The sequence below is a fragment of the Cherax quadricarinatus genome, chromosome 34, assembly GCF_038502225.1.
Source record: "Cherax quadricarinatus isolate ZL_2023a chromosome 34, ASM3850222v1, whole genome shotgun sequence".
Lineage (NCBI taxonomy): Eukaryota > Metazoa > Arthropoda > Malacostraca > Decapoda > Parastacidae > Cherax > Cherax quadricarinatus.
The window spans coordinates 13,512,431-13,540,016 of NC_091325.1; the positions used below are offsets into that span (position 1 = coordinate 13,512,431).

General features: G+C 35.6%; 1 protein-coding gene across 1 annotated transcript in view; it reads left to right on the plus strand.

The window, feature by feature from the left end:
- LOC128693786 (uncharacterized) overlaps nt 1–27,586 on the plus strand; it is a 199,696-nt gene that overhangs the window by 157,307 nt on the left and 14,803 nt on the right. Inside the window, exon 2 of the mRNA XM_053783661.2 lies at nt 26,072–26,285. Coding sequence (XP_053639636.2) covers nt 26,084–26,285 — 202 coding nt within the window. The 5' untranslated portion in view covers nt 26,072–26,083. The remainder of the gene's footprint in view (nt 1–26,071; nt 26,286–27,586) is intronic.

Consider the following 27,586-nt stretch of genomic DNA (forward strand, 5'->3'; position numbering starts at 1 on the left):
GATTGAAATCATGGAGTTCTTTTTAATTTGTAAAAAGTTCAGGCAGCTGAAAGTAAGATATTAAATAGTTCATAAAAAATGCTTATAAAACGGAGAATATGTATCGAAGAATTATAAAATATATCAAGGTAAGTAGTAATGATATTAATTTGCTTGTTGATATGGATGAGGAAATACTCGGGAAGGAAAGCTGTACCCAGAACATACCTGTGATGACCTCGACCTAAAGGTATTATTCATTGTTGCACAATACACAAATAACCCGCACATAAAAGAGAGAAGCTTACGACGATGTTTCGGTCCGACTTGGACCATTTACAAAGTCATACTGTGACTTTGTAAATGGTCCAAGTCGGACCGAAACGTCGTCGTAAACTTCTCTCTTTTATGTGCGGGTTATTTGTGTATCGTTCCAGTCACGGTATTGTCCCTCTTTTGTTATTCATTGTTGACTACTGGTAATCTAAGCTATTGCTGTCAGCAACCTACGAGCTTACAAAACCAAACGACCTGGCTAATACGGCACGGCTAGTTCTTTAGTTTTCGTTTCAAACCTTCTACCATTATTCCATCAAGATTTTTTACATATACTGATAGAAGGTTCAAAAATCGCGTACCAGGTACGTTACAGAAATGTTTTCTAACTGTATTTATATCACTACCATTTTTCTGTGGGTGTAGAAAATACTTCCCTTTCGAAACATTGTTTATTCACGACTAGTTTCTGAGTTAACTCTATATCATCATCATGTACCCTATGAAACAAATTTAAATATATAAATTATATCTTAACATACTTAAAACATCAGTCATGCTCACGTATAAAGAAATTTAAAGAGCTAAATACAAAGTAATGCTAGTAACTGTTCATTATTACACAGGGAAAGCTTGTCTTTAATTAACGGGAGGCAGGATCCACCGTGTCCAACGCCTTGATTTTGAATCGACTAGACATCACATCAAATTTAACTCACTCTTGCCATGTTATTAATGGCTTCACTATGTTGGCGATCTCGCTAAGTGTTCAAAAATGTAGACCCATAGCTGATCTCTTAGTTTTACCAATATGAATAGTATTAAAACAATGACAGTTATATTTGTAGACTTTGGGAGCTGTAGTTCAACAGGTGAAGCATCTTTGAACTGAAGGAAACGCTGTATAGTTTTTAGGTTAAAGACCCTAACGATCATATATGGAGAAAGTTCTGATTAACTACTTTCTTAGCTTCTTAGCTTGCAGAAATGACTAAATACAGAGACAGCAGAAAGAGTCGAGAGGTGAAGATGGTGTCATCAGACCACCAGCACTGAAGCAGTTGTGAGGTCATCAGTTCCCCAGCCTTGAGAAATGTTCAGCCTATCGTGTAGCAGAATTTTTTGGTAATGAAGATACCTAACTGTTGCACAAGTGTCTGGCTCATCTGTTTGTAGGTGTTGTTTACTTTCAAATATATTGTATATATTACTGAATGATGAAGCTATTTTTATGTAAAACTTACTAGCCAAAAGAGAACTGTTCTGTTAAGAGTTATTTTTCATGCAAGAGGATATAACAACTATGTAGCTCTTCACCTGTGTTAGAATCTATGAAATGTTGTAGTTGTTCAAAACATTCAGAAAAAAAATTATGTCGTAAAAACTCGAATTCGGATTTGAAGACTGAAATATTGTGAACATATTTAAAAAACTGCAGTTGTTAATGTCGATTTCAAATTTCGTTTATATTGGAAAGGTATAAACGGAGAGAATTTTGTAGTTTATCCTGTAAATGTTGGTTTACGATATACTGAATTTCGAAAACTAGTATCACAATGGTCACGAGAGTCTGTATATATGTATATATATAAATAAATATATATATATATATATATATATATATATATATATATATATATATATATATATATATACACACATATTAATCCTACCTCAGCTTCCTTTACGAAGTCTAGTTCTAGCTCACATATTTAAGACTATGAAAAAGTATCGATAGGTGAAAAGAGACTTGTACATACGTCTTACATTGCCTGGAAATCAAAGTCAAAACCTTTTGATGGTTTCTAAGTATACTGGCTCAGCTGCTGCTAATAAAAAAAATTCCCGGATATCATTTGCGAGTGGGTGAGGCGCTAGGCACTGTCACCACAGCAGGGAGACTGGGAATCTAGCTATCAATAGCATCGACGATCAATGGTCTTTCCTCGTGTGTGTGTGTGTGTGTGTGTGTGTGTGTGTGTGTGTGTGTGTGTGTGTGTGTGTGTGTGTGTGTGTGTGTGTGTGTGTATTCACCTATTTGTGGTTGCAGGGTCGAATCACAGCTCCTAGCCCCGCCTCTTTGTTGATCGCTACTAAGTCCACTCTCTCCCTGCTCCAAGGGCTTTATCGTACCTCTTCTTCAAATTATTTATATATTCTGCCTGTGTACGTGTGTGTGAAGCATGATATCTCGAGACTGGATACGTTCTGAGGTCAACTGTTCTTCCTAATCTCTTAGGAGAAAGACGAGGAAATGGAGGAAGAAAATGTATTTGCAAAGGTGTAGCAAAAGGTGCTAAAAACAAGTGCAGGTGTAGGAAGAGGTGATAGAGGGAGTGATGGCGACTGGAGAAGTAGAGGAAGAGCAAGTGGAGGAGGCGAGGATGGGGACAAAGGGATCGCCTGAGCGACTCACCATCCGATCCAGCTGTCACTTACACCTGTGACTTAATTGTGTTGCTTTTCCGGGGGTTCAGTTCGAGGTTGTGTTCCAGCAACAGAATTGTTTATGGTTATTTCGCCTAGGAATTGAACAGCTTTTGTGTTTACATCACCTTAACTCATCTAAAAAACCTGTTCTGTGTTTGTGAATACTTTCATTATATTCATCTTGCTTCATTATATTACCCTTGTTTCGCTTTGCTGCCTGACTTTGATTTATTCCCTGTGCTTCATTATGTTTAACTTACATCACTATGTTCCCAGGCTTCCTTATATTCCCCTTGCTTCGTTATTTTCCCTTTGCTTCGCTATGTTCCACTGAGTTTGTTATAGTATTCCCTTCTTACTTCGTTATATTTCCCTCTTGCTTCGTTATATTCTCCTTTCTTTGCTATGTTCCAATGGGTTTGCTTATTTCTCTTGCTTTGTTATGATAACAATATTCATATTAATAATAATAATATTAATAGCAATATTCATATTAATAATAATAACACTATTAATAATAATAATAATAATAATAATAATAATAATAATAATAATAATAATAATAATAATAATAATAATAATACTTATAAAAATAAATAATTACAATAATATTATATAAAATTAACAGAATTATATAAACAATACTAACAAAAATAATTAAAATAACAATAATTCAAGAAGGAATACGCATATTACTTGTCCCTGGCAAGTGAAAAATTAATTTAATCCTCCCACAGAAAAAAAAAATAAAAATTCAAAATTTCTGGCGTTCAGACTTATAATTACTTAGTCATGTCCAGACCGGACAGTAAAATGGGATGAAATATAAATGTTAACGCATTCATTACTGACATGCTTTACATAAATGTCGGAACAGGATACGTGTTATATATCTGAGGTTTATATTATTCTCTGTTGAAGTCCTTTTATATATACTGTGGGTAAAATTGAAGCAAACACTGAAATGATAATTTTATTAATATATATGTATATATATATATATATATATATATATATATATATATATATATATATTTATTATATATATATATATATATATATATATATATGTATATGTATAGGTATAGAGATGTATGTGTGTGTGTGTGTGTGTATAGAGATGTATGTATGTGTGTGTGTGTGTGTGTGTATAGATATGTATGTGTGTGTGTGTGTGTGAGTGTGTGTATGGGGATGTATGTATGTATGTGTGTGTCTGTGTGTGTGTATGTCGTGCCGAATAAGTAAAACTTGTCAAATAGCAAGAACTCATTTAAAATTAAGTCCTTTTTGAAATTTTATCTTATACGTTTAAAGATATACTTTTTTCATTAATGTTGATGTAAAAATTTATAATTTTGCATCAAAAGTATTTTAGAAAATTTACCTAACCTTATTATAACAAGAACAATTTATTTTAGCCTAACCCAGCTAAATATATTTTAGATTTGTTTACAATAATTTAATACTAAACAAACACAGTGAAAAATATTTTTTTCGTTAGGTTCAGAATGATTTTGGCGAAATTGTTGCATACACAAATTTTCACTTGTCCTATATGGCAAGATGAACGTTGCTATTTAAGCCAAGATCGCAAGTTCTGCCTCTTCAGCAAGACATATATATATATATATATATATATATATATATATATATATATATATATATATATATATATATATATATATATATATATATATATATATATATATATATATATATATATATATATATATATATATATATATATATATATATATATATATATACTTATATATAATATAGCGATGTACCACCTCTAGAACTGTCCTGGGGACCCTCATCCTCAGAGAAAAGAATAAACTTGCTTCAGGGAAAATTCAAGGTTCTCCCTGAAGCTGTTTGGGAATTTTCTCCTACCACCCCCTATATTTAATTAATATATATTTTATTTAAAGACAAAATACATTGACAAAACATTCACAAAGATACAATAGAAAGTAAAACAACATAGGTAACTCAGAGCTTCATCTCGAATACTTCGTCCAGCTCCCCGGCGGTGGGCCGTGTGCCCAGAATGCTGCAGGCATTTCCTCTCTGGATCGCAACACTGAGTCTCTGAAAGAGGAAGCTGGTCGCCCTGTGGTCCTTGGTTTCTATGATGAGCTTTTCACCCAGCTCTTTGAGGAACTTTAGAGCACACTTGCCCCATGCTCCAAGGGTCTCCGACCCTATTGGGATGAAGTTATAGCAAGGGGGAAGGTCTTCATATTTGCGGATCTTCTGGGTCTCCCTGTGGCTGGCAGCTCCACCCCTTTCCACTAGGGAGTATGGCAAGTAGGTGTCTGCCAATGTGGCGGCACATTTGTAGTCCCAGGCAATCTGCTTTCCATCCTTCCAAGGTAGCATAGTGGCTCCATTAGGACGCTTTTGACTTCCGTCAGACCTATGCACTTGGGGTTCCCGTTGAGCTGGGCAACGGGCTGTGGCGAGGCTTCTCTTTATGATGTTATTGACCTCCTCATGCCTGGCATACTTCCCTTCTGCTGTGTGACACACGAGACCATGAAGTCCGAATTGATCAGCTGTCGCCCTGCCGCAAATACACCTATGTTCGGTGAGGATGGGGGCGGCTAGGCGAAGAGCAACACCAATCCGAATGGCCTGTGGGTCTAGTCGAGTGCCCAAGGAGGAATTGGGAACAGCTAACATGAAATCTCGTGAGTGTGGTTGGTGCCTTCACTGCCAGGAGACGAGCTTTGTCCTTTCCTGAGGCGTTGGAGAGTATTGTGTTAGCGATTTTTTCCATGATTGGTTTGTCCCAGTGGGACTGTTTGTGTTCTTTGGGAGGAGCTGGTCTACTGGAGGAATCTGTAAGGGTGTCCCACCGAATCGCTGCTTCAGTAAACCTGGGGTCTTGAGCTCCTACCACGTCTCTCAAGCGTTCGGGAGCAATATTCTTGACTAATGCACTGGAAGCCAAACACGAAGACAGAAAAGCAGGTATATATATATATATATATATATATATATATATATATATATATATATATATATATATATATATATATATATATATATATATATATATATATATATATATATATATACATATATATATATATATATATATATATATATATATATATATATATATATATATATATATATATATATATATATATAATTAATGAAACTGTGACTGGCCGAGACTCGATACCGCGTTACCTTGTCCCGCCCTTGGGAAGCCAGACAACGTTCGCATTCTACAACCATTACACCAACAACCCTATAAACAACATGAGCCTAGCGAATTAGATTTGTTTCATGTTGCGAGAACTGGGAAGCATGTCTAGAAATGGTCTGGGAACCCTGATTCTCGGAAAGGAGAATAAACGTACTTCAGGGAAAACTCAATAATCTCCCCGGAGTTGTTTGAATATTTTCTTTAACACCACCTATATTCTATGTGAGCTTTATTTAGTAACAAAATACATTAACAAAGAAACAATGGGAAGGAGAACATAAAAGACATCTCAGGGCTTACATCTCGAATACTTCATCCAGCTCGCCGGCGGTGGGCCCCGTACCCAGAATGCCTTAGGGATTTACCCTCTGGGTCGCAACACTGAGTCTCTGAAAGAGGAAGCTGGTCGTTCTGGGATCCTTGTTTTCTATGATGAGTTTTTCACCTAACTCTTTCAGGAATTTTAGAGTACACTTGTCCCATGCATTAAGTATCTTCGACCCTACTGGGACGACGTTATAGCATGGTGAAGGTTCTCTGTATCTGTTGACCATCTGGGTCTCCCTGAAACTTGCGGCCATAACCCCTACGGCTTCAGAGTATGGCAAGTAGGTGTCAGACAACGTAAAGTTACAGGTGTATTCCCATGCAATATGTTTACCATCCTTCCAGGGTAACATGGTGACTCCATCTGGACGCTTTTAACTTCTGTCAGATCTCAGTACTTGGGGTTCCATTTCTGCTAATCAGCCGGCAGTAGCGAGACTTTTTTTTTTTTTTTTTTTTTTTTTTTTTTTTTTTTTTTTTTTTTTTTTTTTTTTTTATGATTTTTTTGTTATTGATGTCGTTGACCTGCTAGTGTTTGGCATACTTCCCTTCTGATGGGGAAGTGGAAAAGAATTCTTCCTCAGTGAGCCATGCGGCTCGTAACGCTATTAGAATGCTGGAATCAAGGGACTAATAACCACTTCTCTTGTATAAATTACTAAATTTAAAAAAAAAAAACTTACCCTAGCCATATTATCAAGGCCCCTTTAACTGGCCAAGTAATCCATTTCACACTAGTCATCACAGTCATCCAAGGCAGGTTTACAAATTTCGTTTACCAGAGTTCTGACATATTTATCATTCAGTAAACTCAACTCTTTGCGATTTTAAATTGCTTTCAGTTTATTCGGAAAACAAAGTGAAAAGTATTTCAAGTATGCTTGCTTAGCGTTTAATGTTAAGAGAAAGCAAAAGTGGATTCAGAAGCGCTTAATAAGGTCTCGGAGGAGGAGACTAAAAGAGAAAAATTGATAACCAACGTCAAGGACAGAGTCGAATATCTTCGTTACAAGGTATATTTTGTCTCTAGTTGACCAGAGAGACAGAGAGAAGCTGCGAGTCATTATTACACAGAGAAACGTGACTCAACTCGGTTTAGAACTCTCATTCGTTCCGTTCATATCTGAAGGTATCAATTTTGGAAATTATGTATGTGTTAATGTTGCAGTTTAAAAACTGTAGTGTAAAGCACCCTTCTGGCAAGACAGTGATGGAGTGAATGATGATGAAAGTTTTTCTTTTTCGGGAAACCCTGCCTTGGTGGGAATCAGCCAGTGTGATAATAAATATATGTATATATATATATATATATATATATATATATATATATATATATATATATATATATATATATATATATATATATATATATATATATATATATATATATATATATATATATATATATATATATATATATATATATATATATGCAATAAGATCACAGTAAACAGGTGATTTCAGAATATGCAAAACAACCACTCTGAAAGAATAGAGAAATTCCAAGCGCTTTCGTGACTACTCACATTATCAAGGAACTATGAAAGTAAAGCATCCAAGGAAGCTATATAAGGGGTCTGGCCAGCACCTCACTATCAGATCCCACAACGGTTAAACACCTGAAGCGCGCCGACCCAACTTGGATAGGTCCTTTGCACAACTCACCCACAAACTATTCTACCCAAGAAAATTTAAAAAATATTATTTGTCCAGTGTATTATTAAATTCTTCCCAAATTCTATTAATTATAAATGGATCTAATTTATATAAACCAAAGGAAATATTCATATTATTGTCAAAACTGCTTTTTATGAAACAAGATTCAATTATATTCCTGTCGACCATGGACTTGCTTGATACTACTTTCTCAACTTTTTGAAAATCAATTGGATGGTTAAAATCTCTTACATGAATAAATAGAGCATTGGAATCTTGTCCAGTTCTAATGCTATATTTATGTTGTTTTAATCTTAGTTCGAGATTTTTACCAGTTTGACCGTAATAAACTTTATCGCAAATTTTACAAGGAATCTTATAGACACATCCATCAGCATTTTGGGGGGAATTCTTTATCAAAAGTTTTTTTTACTGTATCAAGATTTTTTAATACAATTTTAATATTAATAAAAATCTTGATACAGTAAAAAAACTTTTGATAAAGAATTCCCCCCAAAATGCTGATGGATGTGTCTATAAGATTCCTTGTAAAATTTGCGATAAAGTTTATTACGGTCAAACTGGTAAAAATCTCGAACTAAGATTAAAACAACATAAATATAGCATTAGAACTGGACAAGATTCCAATGCTCTATTTATTCATGTAAGAGATTTTAACCATCCAATTGATTTTCAAAAAGTTGAGAAAGTAGTATCAAGCAAGTCCATGGTCGACAGGAATATAATTGAATCTTGTTTCATAAAAAGCAGTTTTGACAATAATATGAATATTTCCTTTGGTTTATATAAATTAGATCCATTTATAATTAATAGAATTTGGGAAGAATTTAATAATACACTGGACAAATAATAATTTTTAAATTTTCTTGGGTAGAATAGTTTGTGGGTGAGTTGTGGAAAGGACCTATCCAAGTTGGGTCGGCGCGCTTCAGGTGTTTAACCGTTGTGGGATCTGATAGTGAGGTGCTGGCCAGACCCCTTATATAGCTTCCTTGGATGCTTTACTTTCATAGTTTCTTGATAATGTGAGTAGTCACGAAAGCGCTTGGAATTTCTCTATTCTTTCAAAGTGGTTGTTTTGCATATATATATATATATATATATATATATATATATATATATATATATATATATATATATATATATATATATATATATATATATATATATATATATATATATATATATATGTGTGTGTGTGTGTGTGTGTGTGGTAATAGCAATTTAATTGGGCAAATTTAAAGAATGTAAAACAGTATCAACGGAGAAACTAAGTTAATGTAAGTAACACACCAAGTATCAGAACTATCACCGTCAAAATTTAACACAGAAAAATAGGAGAAATCATTATATATTATCCCAACCGCTGGACACACTACAAGCGGCATTATCTCTCGCTTGTTTCAATATTCAAGCCTCATTACCTTTCCAAATATCTTCATATAAATGCATCAAATTCTGCTTTTTTTTTGTAAAATGCCAGGAATGTTAGTTACAACAGACTTATTTCGGTCATAAAAGTTAGTAGAATTAATTCTACATTACTTTCTATACTATGACATACAAAAAACGAAAACTCAGGAAAAATGACTACTCTGGAAAAGTAGTGTTGTATCTGTAATAAACTATAACAGTTTTCAATGGGTTTTTCATAAGGTGGAAAAGTGGTTGGAGATGTGGACAATTTTCAATGTAGAAAACCCAAGGTTTACCTGGAGTCTACCTGGAGGATATTCTAGGAGTCAACGCCCCCGCGGCCCAGTCTTTGACCAGGCTTTCCAGTGAATCAGGATCTAATCAACCAGATTGTTACTGCTGGCCGCACGTAGTCCAGTGTACGAGCCACTGCCCAGCTGATCAGGTACCGACTTTAGGTATCTGTTTAGCTCCCTCGTGAAGACAGCCACGGGTCTAGTAATAATTTCCCTTAAGCCTGGTTGGAAGCTGTTGAACAGTCTAGGACCTCGGACGCTTATTTTTGTTTTCCCTTAGTGTAATAATGGCATCCCTAGTATTTTGCTTTCGTATGGAGTGATATCCGTGTGCAGATAAAAGTCTTTAAACATGAATGTATTTGTAGTGTCTCTGACGAGATAATAAAGGTAATTGAAGGTTGGAGTTATAAAGAAATATTTTAAACTATGAAACTGCTGAGACTGAACTACACCGCTACGGTCAGACCGTAGCTACAATAGTTTAGCTAGTTTAATATTATTATTATGCACACCATACCCATCCTGTGGGCGGTAGTCAAAAGATTACAGAGGTACAAAATTGGTCCAGGGACTGGACTCCAAAGTTTTGATAGCTGAGCAAGTTACAGAGGTAATGAACTCACAATTTACAAAGGTAATGAACTCACAATTTACAAAGGTAATGAACTCACAATTTACAAAGGTAATGAACTCACAATTTACAAACGTAATGAACTCACAATTTACAAAGGTAATGAACTCACAATTTACAAAGGTAATGAACTCACAATTTACAAAGGTAATGAACTCACAATTTACAAAGGTAATGAACTCACAATTTATAAAGGTAATGAACTCACAATTTACAAAGGTAATGAACTCACAATTTACAAAGGTAATGAACTCACAATTTACAAAGGTAATGAACTCACAATTTACAAAGGTAATGAACTCCAGGTAGGTCTAGTAGCTACAATAGTGAGCTAACTTCTAACTTCCACACACATAAAATATGCATAAAAAGAAGGAAAGAAACAACAGCCAATGACGCAAGACAAGAGGGACTATTGTTTCTCTCTTCTCCTTATCTCATCTTTTTCTTACTTTTACTCTTCTTTTCAATCTGTTTTTATAGCTACTTTATATTTGCGTTATATATTTTTGAGAGAAGAAAATTTATCGTCTTTATTTGTATTTGGGTAAGTGTATTTTGTCTATATTTATCTAGTTTGATTTTTGCATCGTTGTCGTCAGCTCTTGAGCCTGCCCTTTAAGTTTTTTTTTTAGCTGTGAGTGCACATCATTCAGGTAATTTTTGCTAATTTGTTTTAAATTCATAAACGGTTTCAGATCGGAGTATATTGTGCCCCAGTTTATTTTACTTCATTGTGCTAAATTACTGCAAAAAAAAGATACATAATATCTTTGTATCAAGGGAGAATTCGGCCACCGTTTAGAAAGACACTTAAGCAACCACTTGGACATATTTATTAGAAAACGTTTCGGTCCTGGGACCTTGATCAAGGTCCCAGGACCGAAACGTTTTGTAATAAATATGTCCAAGTGTTTGCTTACGTGTCTTACTAAGCCAATTTGTCGGTATCTATTACCACGGTGCATATCAACTCAGCTTCCACAGATGGCTCGCTGGTCCCTCTCATGGTAACTGCTGTCCATGTACGACTTGTCTATACAAGGGAGAACCCTTTTTTTTTTAAAGCTCAGTTCTGTCCACGTTGTACTGCCACTATACGAGAATCCCACTCACAGCTGTCGACTGACAGTTACCCACCAACTTACTCCTTTAGTTCTAAGTTATGCACATCAAGGGCCTAGCGCCTGTAAGAGGCTTTAGTTACAAGAAAGTGGATTAGATTTCTCCCGTTTCCCAAAGGCGTTGTATGACCATGGGTTTAGCAATATCAATGAAAATAATAATAATAATAATAATAATATTAATAATAATATTGATTCATCATGACTCGTGATAACTAGTTCCTAAAATCTTTCTCACATCTCTTGTCTGCCTGATGGCTAACTTCTAGCATTTTAAAGTTTCTTTATGTGGTACAATATGGATGAAGAAGTGGTGGAAGGAGACTTCATTTCCAGTTGTAAGTATAGGTACGATAAAGCACATGAGGTAGTTAGGACGAGACGGCCAGGAGCTAGAACTCGACCTCCATTCCTCCCATCCAACAGTAAATGAGTCTAAATAGAAGAGTGCACACACTCTCCCCCTTTAGTTTAAATATTTCCATGAGTGTTTCCTGTTACAAATCTTCATGTGCTTATGACACGTCAGGTCCTTTGTCTTCATAATATCCGGTCGTCTTCCAGCTCCCCTACGTTTTATCTTGTGTCAGTGTGTGTGTTTATCAGAGAAAGCGAGAGAGAGAGAGAGAGAGAGAGAGAGAGAGAGAGAGAGAGAGAGAGAGAGAGAGAGAGAGAGAGAGAGAGAGAGTTGGGGCTAGCAGTGGTGTAGTAGCACGACAAGTCTCAATAAGGGCACAATGCTTTCATTGTAAAAGTGGTAGTTGTAGCGCAGGCCTTACATTCACATTTATTTTTTCCTGCAAATGTTTGTGTTCTTTTATTTTCAACTTTTACTAGACCAACCTTACCTCTACTGTAAGTAACCTTGTTTGATAACTTAGGTGTGGACAAGATCGTCTGCTATCTGCCTTCTCTCTCTCTCTCTCTCTCTCTCTCTCTCTCTCTCTCTCTCTCTCTCTCTCTTTTACACAGGGTTTGACAAGGCTAAGTATCCCTAGCTTTATTAACAAGCTATTTACAGGTTAAGGATTCCTACCTTTATTGGCAAGCTAAGAGCTGTTACCTACATTAGCTCATTTGAAAGCATTTTTATTGTTATGAGACATACAAGTAGGGAACAGGATGAAGTTGGAGCCATCTGTGGGCCAGCATTTTCATTTGATCAGCTGACTTTATCGTTGACATCATAATGCTGTACAAATGTGTTCCATACTCGAGTCATACTGGGTATACTTGATCTCAGATGGAGTTAGGCTCTCTCTCTCTCTCTCTCTCTCTCTCTCTCTCTCTCTCTCCCTGGAGCTATTATCTCCGGCAGTGTTAAGCAATATAGAAATGCTACCTTTACGTAAAGTTTAAGGCTCATCCCTCATTGCAAAACATAGTCTGATTAATTCAATTTGGAATTCATAATTGAGTTTAGTGTTCCTTAGAGTGAAGCCCGGCGCTTCAAGTTCTAATTATACCCGGTGGCATGGAGCTTAACTCATAGTTGTTGCATGGGGCTCAACACAGTTGTTTCATGGGGCTCAATTTATAGTTGTTTCATGGGGGACGAGTCATAGTTATTTTCTGGGGTTCAACTTGCATATGTTTCATGGAAGTTAACATCACATCTGTTTCATAGAGCCTAACTCATACCGTTTTCTTGGGGGGTTAAACTCTTACTTGTTTGAGAGGTAGTTCGTCCATAGCTCTTTTGTGGGTAATATTGACACAACGGTGTGTGTAAATAATATATATATATATATATATATATATATATATATATATATATATATATATATATATATATATATATATATATATATATATATATATATATATATATATATATATAGTTATAGACTCCTTGGACTCTATAACTACGTTGAGTCTCGATAATAAGGCTTAATATTCGATTTATGGCATTTTATTGAGAAAACTTTTAACCCACCAGTGAATTTGTCAGTCCATCAAATTATTCCTTGTGGGCGAAACGTCTCACATAAATGTCTGTGTATACATTGCATCTCCTCATACTTCTTCCCTACTTGTGGTCTCTCGGTGGGTTGCAAGCTCCTTGAAGCCCTGACTCGTTTCATACCATGACAAGAAGTATGTGGGAGCCTTTCAAGACTCCTTAGTAAGCCAGGTGAGCTTACTTCCCTTTTCTTGAATGCCACCTGATGGCTCCCACTCCCAGGCGCTAGGTGACCTCTACCGAATATACTCCTAACTATCCGTAAGTGGAACTTCTTATATCTGCACCGAACTTTCTCACCTAAGGCTGCCCTGAGAATTGTTACTTTTTTTTTTTTAGGGAGAAGAGCTGAACTTGTAGGGATCATACAGCACCTGGAGAATGAGAGGCAATCAGGTTCACACCCATTCCTTGGATGAAGAGAGGAGGAACCTCCCTTGTAGGGCTATAATACAATATATTAACTAGCATTTTCATGAAACTATGATCTACAAGGTTGGTGCAAAGGCTTATGTTTTTTTCTGTGTCGATTTGGAGTTGTGTACTGACCTCCTAAAATTAGTAAAAAAAAAAAAGAGACGATTCATTGTTTATACGATTAACCTCAGTCAGCAGTTAATAATTATAATGATGCAATAATAGTAGGGGAGCTCATTAACCCCAAAGGTTAATTAGGTTAATAAACGGACAGCAAGATTATTAAATTTACAGTGAACTCAAATCAAGGTATCATGCCCAAATATATATGTAAAGCATTAAACCCGTGGGGATTATTCATCGTTTTAGAGTGGTGGAGGACCACTTCTCTAGTCACCAGACTCGAGGGATGCTACCTAAATTATTATTAATTATTATTACTATTATTATTATTATTATTATTATTATTATTATTATTATTATTATTACACTCATAGGGGAGCGCTGATCTCGTAGGGTCATACAGTGCCTTGGGGATATTGGAAGGCATTCAGACTCGATTCAATGAATTCGAACACAAGTTCACTTCTTTACATCTAGAGTCCCACACCAGTATCAAGGAAGCTTTTATGAGGGGTTACCTAAAATACGTTATGCGTTTCCAAACTTTAAAGTAGCGAACGTTGATATCAAGTGTAACGTTAAGGGATAGAAATTTGCGCTGTTACGTTATGGTGAAAATGTGCAGATGATTTACAAAATCATTTCTTTCAAATAGGATAATTTTATCAAAACATTATAGCTGGAGTGAAACTGATGATGTTGTGTAAAAGTTGACTTTTGGCTTTACTAGTTGAGTCACGTTGAAGATCTTAGTGATATCAACCCTATACATAACAATAATTCTGAAGTGAGATGTTTAGACAGACCGAGTAGAAGCAAGTGATTGATTATTTTCATCCACGTTTTTTTCCTCTCTCAGAGACAGTTTATTTTGCCATCTTCTGCCCCAGAGAGATGTAGTTGGAAATTGATTTGTATGACGGTAGTGAGTATTTACTTTCCTGAATAAGTATGTGTTAAAATGTGGTTATCTGTAATTGTTGGTCGTTACTTAGTCCAGTCTTTAGATGACTTCGAGTTGATCAAAACATCCCAGCAAGTAAGTAGACTCTAATGAGTATAATCGTAGCCATATTTATTTAAAGGGGGTGGACCGGTAAGCCAGGGAAACGTCTCGATCATATGACCAAAAGCTCAAGTGACGGGCCATCATATGACTAAAACCAGCATCGGAAACAATTGTCCTGTTTCCTGACAAACCTTACCTAACCTAACCTAACCTAACCTAACCTAACCTAACCTAACCTAACCTAACCTAACCTAACCTAACCTAACATCCCAGGAACAATCTTACAGTCGCATGCTCTGGCAGAAAAGTAATTTTCAGGTTCAGACAATTACTGGAAAGATTTAAGTATTCCGGTCCGTGTTTCCTTTTTCTATCTCGCAATGGTGGTGAATTATTATGCTCTAAAAATGGACTTTGTCTGTGCAGTAGTATGCAGGACATTCAAACTCTTCTTCTTACAGTAAATAAGTCCTATTTTGCAGATTTATAAATGGATAAGTGTATGTCAGCCCTTAACCAAATACCACTAGGATTGGAAGCCCATTTTTCCTTATGCAAGTTTTTAAGTGTGTCTGTTTCCCACTGAGAGATATTAGATTCGCTACATTCGCAGACTGCTTTGTCCATGAAGATTCTTATTAATATCATTAAGCAACCATTTTTGTCCCCTCAGTTGAGTGTTCCTTGCATAAGCCGTCTCTCGACAGTGATAGTCAAACTAAGGTTCACAGCAGACCCAAACAGATTCTGAAGTTTCTTCAGAGCTGCAGGTTAAGTGTCAATTCTTAGAGCTACGGTGTTGTCACTTTGACTATTCTTGATCTGAAGGCTTGGCTACGTACTGACAATGCGTAATGTACTTGTTCGAATGGCATGGGATTTTATTAGTAAAGATTTCTTCTTCTTCTTCTTCTTCTTCTTCTTCTTCTTTTTCTTCATCTTTTCCGTCTTCTCCTCTTCCTCCTCTCTCTCTCTCTCTCTCTCTCTCTCTCTCTCTCTCTCTCTCTCTCTCTCTCTCTCTCTCTCTCTCTCTCTCTCTCTCTCTCTCTCCTCAGAGGAAAGTGAAGTTAAAGGAGATAGACACATTGAGAAAGCGTCACCCACTCCAATTCTGATTCCTCTTCTCTTACAATCTATGCATTATATTATTTAGAATTTTTATTTTTGCATCTTGAAACTAAGCACTTTTTCATACTATTACCTGCTTATTTTTTAATTTAATAATCAATCTCCGGTACTTTTCTATGTCGAAACTTTCGTTAAGTCCGGGAAGATACACTCTCCTAGCCTCTGTCTCTCCTGATTTGTTTTCCTTTACTTTGTCGTATGAAATTACTGTGTTAAATGTAAAGTCAGTCGACCGAAGGTAGTAAAATAAGACAAAATTCACATGTACAATAGCAATAAGAATATTTTAATCCTTTAATTTGCTATGTAAATGGAGAGACGTACACCTTTCTGTGTATATACCTTACCCTCTTCCGTCGCAGAAGTCCTGGAGATTTTTTAAGACATGTTCTGTCAGCCCCTTAAATTCTTGTTGCTTATCTACTGTGTATCCATTTCTTCTGTTTACTCTGTTTTTTCTAGAGAGTTTTTCCTAAAATTCTTATCAAGAATATTGATTCTGTAGATCAGTCTGTCCTTTAGTCCCGGTCACTTACGTAGATGAACACTCGTTTTGGATCCATTACAGCTGTTGGTGCTTTAGATTTATTTTAATTGTCTTTCTGCTCCTTGCCCTCACTCAGACATTCTTCTCTTGAGTTTTCTGTTTACTTCCTCCCTTCTCGGCGTGAATATTTTTCAAGCCCCTTTACTCCCAGATTTTCTTCTATACGCGTTTCTTTATGTAAATCATTGGCTTTGTCTGGGGTAAAAAGACGCAGTATGGAAAGCAAGTCTTTCTTCTGACGACGATTTGCTAAATGATGAGTCTTTGCCACAATTACCTGACACAGTTCAGCATAAAACATCCATAGAATAGAGGCTTGTCCTGCATATTGCTTCTCTCGAACACGTGTCAGCATCGATTACCAGTCAGACAAGGTCACTTCCGTTTCATATTATATTTCCACTCTACTGGTACGTACTTGCTTGTGGCTTCCATGTATATCTCGAAGGAGTGTCTCTCTGTAATCTCGTGCACTCTCCCTGCCATCTCGTGCACTCTCTCAGCAATCTCATGCACTCGCTCTTCCCTGCCATTTTCTATACCAATGCACTCCAGTCAGGAATTCTTTCTTGCCCACATAATCCCATTTCCCGCAGTCTGGTTTTTCCACGAATCTCTATACACTCTTCTCTCTCCATTTCCACCCTTCACCAGGAAGCTGAAGTATACAGCCACATGATCATTCTCCCAGTTGTTGTCAACGTTTATTTTCTTCTGTATTTGTTTATTTGTACTCACCTATTTGTGGTTGCAGGGGTCGAGACTCAGCTCCTGTGTGTGTGTGAGTACCCGCCTAGTAGTGGTTGAATATCCTGTTTCAGTTCCTGATCTCATGTTTGCGTAAATATGTATTTACTCATCTGAATATGAAGAAGTGTAATAGAAATTACCGAAACCCATGCAGAAAGACTTGAATGAATTGGGCAAATGGTGTGAAAGATGGATAATAAAATTTAATGTATATAAGATTCATGTACCATAATGAAGACGCACAAAATAATAATAGTAACTTACACTATTTTTTTGTATTATTATTAGTAGTAGTATTACTAATAATAATGATCGGTATCAAAATTAATCATTATTATTGTTACTAATAATCATAATAATGATAATAATGTAAAGTCCTTGATATTCATGTGAAATCAAAATCTAATCTCTCACTCCCTCTGCCTCTCTCTCTCTCTCTCTCTCTCTCTCTCTCTCTCTCTCTCTCTCTCTCTCTCTCTCTCTCTCGCGCTCTCTCTCTCTCTCTCTCTCTCAAGCAAGCAAGCAAAATTTGGTCTCAGCACTGACTTTCTTAAAGTGCACAAACTAAGTTAATGTCTCATCCTCAAGAGTTCAAAAACCATTTATTTAAAGTGAACTATTCCAGCTAGGGTATTGTGATTCATTGTATTATTTCTCAAATATCTATTTGCTGAGAAACACCTGTTGCTAGTGGTCGTCAGCAGGAAATATTTTAATAATTTCAACAAGTTTAAGTGGCTATGCGTTATTTACAATAGGCAAAGTCAGGCATTTTTCCAGAATGGATGGAAATATGCCACTGTGGATGAAATGCTTTGACATTTCTTGAGCAATTCTGAGTGAGTTGTCTCTGAATTCCGTCCACAGGATGGGCTTTGGGACACATAATGAAGATATTAAATCAACTAGTGAGAGACAGACGATATATGAATGATCACTGATTGAATGACGTCCCTGAGGAAGTTACAGTCAGAGAAAGAGTGTGATGATGGCTGTCTGTCGTGACTCGTCATGTAACAGATGTCATCAAGCTGGACCCTGAGAACATTGATCTTCTTGAAGTGTGCCGTAGCCAACATGTGGTAAAATAAAGATACTTTTATTAGCTCGTCGTTTCACCTACATGAGAATTTATCCAGTACTTAATAATGCCCAATGTAAGCGAAACGACGCCCTACAAAAAATCCCCTTTTGAACGTGTGACTAAATCCACAGAAATCTTACGAAGTTCTGTGGTCTTAAACCTTTAAAATTACCTGTAATACACCTTACAACATAATTCTAAACCCAGACAATTCAGTCCCGTACCTCTATAGCTCACTCCAAAATATCTCGAAGTTATTCGTTTTTACAAAAGTACACATCTAGCTCAAACTTTCCATATCTTAAATACAGCCTTCCATCTAACTCCCACACTCCTCTAACTCACACCCTCACTCCTCCGCTTTATTCCTACACTCCTAAAACTCATTCCAACTTATCTCCAACATAGCATCACACTCAGTATGGCCTATTCTCTTTTTTTAGCACAGAAGATTGAAAGAAACAAGAGGAAAGGCAGGGAAACCAATCAGTAAACGATTTCTACCAGCTCGTCTCAGGTAAGCTATGTTTGGACAGGAAGCAGGGATGATAGAGGACCAAGAGTACCACTGTTAATTATGGTATCTTATACTTTTATTTCCTTATCACTTCGCTCTTTCTTCATTTTCATTATCCTATTTTCCTTTCACTTCCTTCAGCGAAACTTGTGAGTGATACAAGAGTTGTGTACTTATAACATATTTAAGTGGAGAGCTACTGTGAAATGCCGGTATACAGTTCCTCAGTGTGACTTAGGTTAAGTAAGGTTCGTCAAGAAACAGGACAAGTGTTTCTTGACGTTTGTCTTAGATGATGACCCGCCTTTGGAGCCTTTGGTCATTTGACCGAGGCCTTTCAAAGTGTGGCGATCCATAAAGTGAATGCTCGCTGAATCCGTGTGTCTGGTCCAGCCTCTGGGGAGCCTGAAGAGGTCTCCAACTTAAATTTCCATCTAAAAATTTTAATTATATATGTCTCTGAAGTTGCCAATTGGTTGTCGGTAGTCATCAATAGAAATTAGATTAGGTTAGGTATGGTTCGACAGGAAACAGAATAAGTGGGTCCTTACGCGGTACCGGAGCTTTTGGCGATCTGACCGAGGCCTTCCATTGGCTTCCCGGTCTACCCCCGCCCATTAAAAATAACGTTAACAGAAGTGAATACAGACACGCCCTCTTTTGATAAGGATTTCTGCCCAGATTGGCCCAGAAACTGTGAAACCGTTGAAGATCTTCGTAATTTATTATGGTAAAACGGTAGGAGGCAAATATATAGTAAGAGTTGGCTGGAACTGAGGTGGGATACTCTAGGAAAGAGAGAGAAGTAGCGTCTGGAGGAACTGGAATGACCATAAAGAGTACTTACGAGGTCCAGTAAAGTAGCTGATTACTAAAAGAAAACATTCCGTAAAGAAATATATATTATGGTGTTACCCCTCGAGATGGCATCTGTCCTTCTTTCTCTCTTACTTCTTTATTTTTAGTTTTTTTTTTATTTCGCCTTATCTTTTCTTTATTCCGTTTCCTTTTAATCCATAAAAATACTGTTTTTGTTTTCCAGTTTTCTCACTGCCCGGTGGTGCTAGACGACAAATACCCTCCCACCTTAATGAAGGCCACACACTGTTTACCTATCACTGGCTACGGAAGTGTGTGATTGAAGAAATGGGTGATAGAGATTGGTGGGTGATGAAGAGTGATGGTTGATGGAGACGTGTGGATTATGGGGGCTGGTGGGTGAACTATAGGGTGGATAGTTGGGTAGATAGGAGGGCGAATAGCTTTGTAAGTAGCAGAGGGTGAGTGGATGTTTAAGACTTGATGGGTGAAAGAACGGGTGGGTGGGTGGATAAGTGGGCGAGCGGGATGGTGGGTGGGTTGGTGGCTGGGTGGTCTGGAGGGCATGTGGAAAGAACGAGCGTGTCTGCCAACGACTTGTTTACACCTGAGCCAGAAAATACTGCTGGCAGCACCATCACCATGTTTCACTTCATTGTTTACTGTTATATATGCCAAGACTTGCTTTCTTCTGAGTGAAGATAATAGGTATTATGTGTGCTGTCTCTTGTTATACGTTGTTGACAATGTTTTGGTTAAGGTTGCTTGATTAACTGGGCTACAAGATTAGCGTCTATACGAAGGTCGTTAAGGCTCCATGTAACCTGTTTACCACCAGTCAAGAATATTTTATTACTTATAATAGGAATTAATATAAACTCCCAGTGTATATTCATTAAGGAAATACAAGCCTTTCTGTGTATTTAACCATCCAAGATTTTTTCTTGAAGCTATTTAGCTTACTTCTTCGAGTCTATGGGGTCCTATATATTACACCAGAAATGTATGTATGTATGTATATATATATATATATATATATATATATATATATATATATATATATATATATATATATATATATATATATATATATATATATATATATATATATATATATATATATATATTATATATGTCGTGCCGAATAGGCAGAACTTGCGATCTTGGCTTAAATAGCAACGCTCATCTTGCCATATAGGACAAGTGAAAATTTGTGTATGCAATAATTTCGCCAAAATCATTCTGAACCTAACGAAAAAAAATATATTTCACTGTGTTTGTTTAGTATTAAATTACTGTAAACAAATCTAAAATATATTTAGTTGGGTTAGGCTAAAATAAATTGTTCTTGTTATAATAAGGTTAGGTAAGTTTTCTAAGATTCTTCTGGAGCAAAATTAAAATTTTTTACATTAACATTAATGAAAAAATATATCTTTAAACGCATAAGAGAAAATTTTAGAAAGGATTTAATTTTAAATGAGTTCTTGCTAATTGACCAGTTTTACATATTCGGCACGACATATATATATATATATATATATATATATATATATATATATATATATATATATATATATATATATATATATATATATATATATATATATATATATATATATATATATATATATATATGCAAAACAACCACTCTGAAAGAATAGAGAAATTCCAAGCGCTTTCGTGACTACTCACATTATCAAGGAACTCATAGTTCCTTGATAATGTGAGTAGTCACGAAAGCGCTTGGAATTTCTCTATTCTTTCAGAGTGGTTGTTTTGCATATTTTGAAATCACCTGTTTACTGTGATCTTATTGCATATATATATATATATATATATATATATATATATATATATATATATATATATATATATATATATATATATATATATATATATATATATATATATATATATATATATATATGCCGTGCTGAATAGGTTAAACTTGCGATTTTGGCTTAAATAGTAACTCATTTTTTGCCGATTAGGGCAAGCAAAAGTTTGTGCATGCAACAATTTCGCAAAAATCAATCTGACCCTAAAGAAATTTTTTTTTATTTCATTGTGTTCGTTTATTAATAAATTATTGTAAGCTTACTAAAATATTTTTAGTTGGATTAGGATAAATTAAATTGCGCTTGTTATAATAAGGTTAGGTAAGTTTTCTAAGGTTCTTTTAGTACAAAATTATTAATTTTTACATTAGCATAAACGGAAAAATATATATCTTTAAACGTATAAGAGAAAATTTTCGAAAATTTTAAATGAGTTCTTGCTAATTGAACAATTTTACCTATTCGGCACGTCATACATACACACACACACACAGACACACACACACACACACACACACACACACACACACACACACACACACACACACACACACACACACACACACACACACACACACACACATATATATATATATATATATATATATATATATATATATGCACTTACCACCTCCAGGACTCAAGTCCGTCTAACCGGCTTCCCTGAATCCCTTCATAAATATTACTTCGCTCACACTACAACAGCATGTCAAATCATATAAATTACTTGCCTCTGTTCACTTCTATCTAACCGGCAGCCCGTTAACAGAATTTTTGTAGAACTACACGGAATGGAATTTACATTAAACAAGAAGCTAGTTAACTCACTACTGCATCCAGAGTATTGATCAATAAGCTGGTCAGCTCACTACTACACCCAGAGTATTGATCAATAAGCTAGTCAGCTCACTACTACACCCAGAGTATTGATCAATAAGCTGGTCAGCTCACTACTGCACTTAGTGTACTGAGCCACAAACTAATTAACTCGCATAAAAACAAAGAGGCACAATACCGTGACTGGAACAATACACGAATAACCCGCACATAGGAGAGGAGAGCTTACGACGACTTTACGGTCGACTTGTATATAGTTAACTCGCTACAGAATCCAGCGTATACAATTTATCGTCGGCAAAACAGTCCAGCCAAATATAAAAATAATTATTCTCAGTAGAGCGACTAAATTTTTGCTTAAATGTTGAATGAATCATTAGTCTCCCACAATGAAGGGAAATGTAATCTGAACAGGGCTTCTAAGCTCCATTTACACCGGATGTAATTAAATTACCTTTTTTATCTGAATAGGCATTAAAAAATAATATTTAATTGTTAAAACTTTAAACGGTGTTTTTCGTAAACTAATTAACGAAATGATTTTTGTTAATAATAACCCAAAAATAAGGGCAACACACAGTTGGGTTCTGTCTCGCAGAGTAACAACATTCTTTGTACGCTGATCATCAAGGTATTTTTTTACATAAGGGTTTTACAAGGTTAGGTTAAGGGTTCCTACTTTTTTTTTTACAAGCTACGAGCTGTTACGTACATCAGCTCATTTCGAAGTCATTCGGATTTAGCGCTTCATTTAGTTATATTATTTTCATTATTATTATTATTATTATTATTTCACAATATTGTGACTCTCTCTCATATATATATATATATATATATATATATATATATATATATATATATATATATATATATATATATATATATATATATATATATATATATATATCAACACTAGGATTAGCCGAGGATTCAAACGCATGTTGATTTGGTCCGCCTCATGGTGAGCGAAAACCATATGACGCTCTAACTCACAGGACCACGCAATCCTACAAGAATCAAGCATCCAGCAGAGCTAGATGTTTTGCCTTGATCCGAGGACATACGGTGGTGTAGGTGCCTCTGAGCTAATTTCATTCTACTCCCGTTTGATGCACAACCACGAACAAGTGAATATATATATATATATATGCAATAAGATCACAGTAAACAGGTGATTTCAGAATATGCAAAACAACCACTCTGAAAGAATAGAGAAATTCCAAGCGCTTTCGTGACTACTCACATTATCAAGGAACTATGAAAGTAAAGCATCCAAGGAAGCTATATAAGGGGTCTGGTCGGCACCTCACTATCAGATCCCACAACGGTTTAAACACGTGACGCGCGGCGAGCCAACTTGGAAAGGTCCTTGGCACAACTCACCCCACAAACTATTCTACCCAAGAAATAAGAAATTTTAAAGATTATTTGTCCAGTGTATTATTAAATTCTTCCCAAATTCTATTAATTATAAATGGATCTAATTTATATAAACCAAAGGAAATATTCATATTATTGTCAAAACTGCTTTTTATGAAACAAGATTCAATTATATTCCTGTCGACCATTGACTTGCTTGATACTACTTTCTCAACTTTTTGAAAATCAATTGGATGGTTAAAATCTCTTACATGAATAAATAGAGCATTGGAATCTTGTCCAGTTCTAATGCTATATTTATGTTGTTTTAATCTTAGTTCGAGATTTTTACCAGTTTGACCGTAATAAACTTTATCGCAAATTTTACAAGGAATCTTATAGACACATCCATCAGCATTTTGGGGGGAATTCTTTATCAAAAGTTTTTTTACTGTATCGAGATTTTTGAATACAACTTTAATATTAAAAGTCTTAAGAAGAGAAGGCATATCAACCAAGTTTTCATGGTAAGGGAGAACCAACATATTTTTATTTGAATAAGGCTGGTTGTCCCTTTTTGGATTGTAAAAAGTATTTCTGGCAACTTTAAAAGATTTATCAATTACATTTCTTGGGTATTTTAAATCATTACCTATTTCATAAATTTTGGATATTTCCTCATCTATGAACTCAGGACTACAAATTCGTAAAGCTCTCAGAAACATTGATGAGAAAACAGACAGTTTGACTCTATCTTGATGCGAGGAATAATAGTGGACATAGGAACAGTTATTAGTAGGTTTTCTGTAAATTTTAAATTTGAATTCATTATTACCCTTAATAATTAAAACATCTAGAAAAGGCAATGAGTTATTTTCTTCAAACTCAACAGTAAAGCTTAGCCCATTCAATAAACTTTACTGTTGAGTTTGAAGAAAATAACTCATTGCCTTTTCTAGATGTTTTAATTATTAAGGGTAATAATGAATTCAAATTTAAAATTTACAGAAAACCTACTAATAACTGTTCCTATGTCCACTATTATTCCTCGCATCAAGATAGAGTCAAACTGTCTGTTTTCTCATCAATGTTTCTGAGAGCTTTACGAATTTGTAGTCCTGAGTTCATAGATGAGGAAATATCCAAAATTTATGAAATAGGTAATGATTTAAAATACCCAAGAAATGTAATTGATAAATCTTTTAAAGTTGCCAGAAATACTTTTTACAATCCAAAAAGGGACAACCAGCCTTATTCAAATAAAAATATGTTGGTTCTCCCTTACCATGAAAACTTGGTTGATATGCCTTCTCTTCTTAAGACTTTTAATATTAAAGTTGTATTCAAAAATCTCGATACAGTAAAAAAACTTTTGATAAAGAATTCCCCCCAAAATGCTGATGGATGTGTCTATAAGATTCCTTGTAAAATTTGCGATAAAGTTTATTACGGTCAAACTGGTAAAAATCTCGAACTAAGATTAAAACAACATAAATATAGCATTAGAACTGGACAAGATTCCAATGCTCTATTTATTCATGTAAGAGATTTTAACCATCCAATTGATTTTCAAAAAGTTGAGAAAGTAGTATCAAGCAAGTCCATGGTCGACAGGAATATAATTGAATCTTGTTTCATAAAAAGCAGTTTTGACAATAATATGAATATTTCCTTTGGTTTATATAAATTAGATCCATTTATAATTAATAGAATTTGGGAAGAATTCAATAATACACTGGACAAATAATCTTTAAAATTTCTTATTTCTTGGGTAGAATAATTTGTGGGGTGAGTTGTGCCAAGGACCTTTCCAAGTTGGCTCGCCGCGCGTCACGTGTTTAAACCGTTGTGGGATCTGATAGTGAGGTGCCGACCAGACCCCTTATATAGCTTCCTTGGATGCTTTACTTTCATAGTTCCTTGATAATGTGAGTAGTCACGAAAGCGCTTGGAATTTCTCTATTCTTTCAGAGTGGTTGTTTTGCATATACATATATATTATATTTATATATACATATATATTATATACATATATATATATATTATATATATAATATATATATATATGTTAATTTATAAACCCTAATTAGTTGTTGTCTTAGATAAGATCAAATAAACAGTGTGCAGTGCTACCCACCCCGTGTAATACTGAGTGTGTCACCCCGTGTAATACTGAGTGTGTCACCCCGTGTAATACTGAGTGTGTCACCCCGTGTAATACTGAGTGTGTCACCCCGTGTAATACTGAGTGTGTCACCCCGTGTAATACTGAGTGTGTCTCCCCGTGACCAGGTCCTCGCTGGAATGATGGCAAGCCTCACCACCCCACCAGACCATGTGTCCTCCCTCACCTTAACACAACGGGAAACACCCACTCCTGCGCCCACATCCACGCCCCCGCTCCCGCCCACCACCACCGACACAACGCTTCAACCCACTCCGCCCACCTTGAAGCCACTAGAGGAAATTTCTGAAATGGAATATTTTCAGGATGATTATATTGAAGGTACGTTTAAGTTACTGCCAAATGCTAATTATTAATATTATTATTATTGTTGTTGTTATTATTATTATTTTTATTATTATTGTTATTGTTATTATTATTGTTATTATTATTATTATTATTATTATTATTATTATTATTATTATTATTATTATTATTATTATTATTATTATTATTATTATTAGTTCTGGAACCGGACGCGTATTATTCCTGGTCAGTCAGAGTGGCCAGGAGAGAAGGGTGAAGTGTGTGCGGCAGTACGTTGAGCGCAGCATCTGCAGCAAGATGTACTAAGACAACAGGGTTTGTTTTTTGTAGGATGGTTTTTTTTTGTAAGTTTATACCATAGGTTATTTTATTGTTTTAAGTACTCTTATGTTTACCTGTAAGGCCCTAGTGTGCAGAGGCCTGTTTAAGTTTTGGGAGAGTACTCGTATATTGTTTTAGCCTGATGGTAGACAGACCGGCAGGAGGAGGGAGGGAATCATGGACCCTCCTTGTTAATAAATGTTTATAATTTTATATATTTTGTTTTACTCACTAGTAACAGTATGCTAGTGACTTAAAGCGAGTACTGGGTAAAGGAGTACTGGAGAATAGTGATGTTGGGATGTAGTAGAATAGGTTGTATTAATATATTACATTTTTGTATAAGTAAGTTTTTAACGTCTTGCTGCAGGTGCTGCGCTCAACGTACTGCTGCACACATACCTCACTGCTCTTCTGGCCACGCTGAGTGACCAGGAATAATATACGTCCGGTTCCAACTAATCACGGAAAATGACATTCTATATGGAGCGTTTTTTGCACAATATTCACTAACACACGACGTAATATTATTATTATTATTTTGAGGAGCTAAATCCGTGAGGGATCACACATCTGGAAAATGGGAGGTAATCAGGATTGATTCTAGGGAGAGAGGTACCTCAAGAACCCTTCTACAATAGCAACACGCCCTTCCCTCCTACTGTAAGACCAGGTGCTACTATTTGTACTTAAATCTTGGCATAGTATTTACAATTATTTTAACATAAATTCAAATGAGGTCTTGGTAATAGTAAAGAAAAAACGCAGGTTGCAAGACAAACGTTTGTTGGGGGCAGCATTACACTATGTGTAAAACATTATCAAGCCCCCAAAGCTCTAGCCAGAGCGAAACGTTGCCCTATAAAAGATCGTTCTGCGTCTTATGTCTTTTATTCATTATTTCAATATACTTAAGCGTTACAGTGCGTAATGAAACACAGAATGAGACAGAGAAAGGAAACAGAGTTAAAGAATAAAACAATGTGCAACACCTG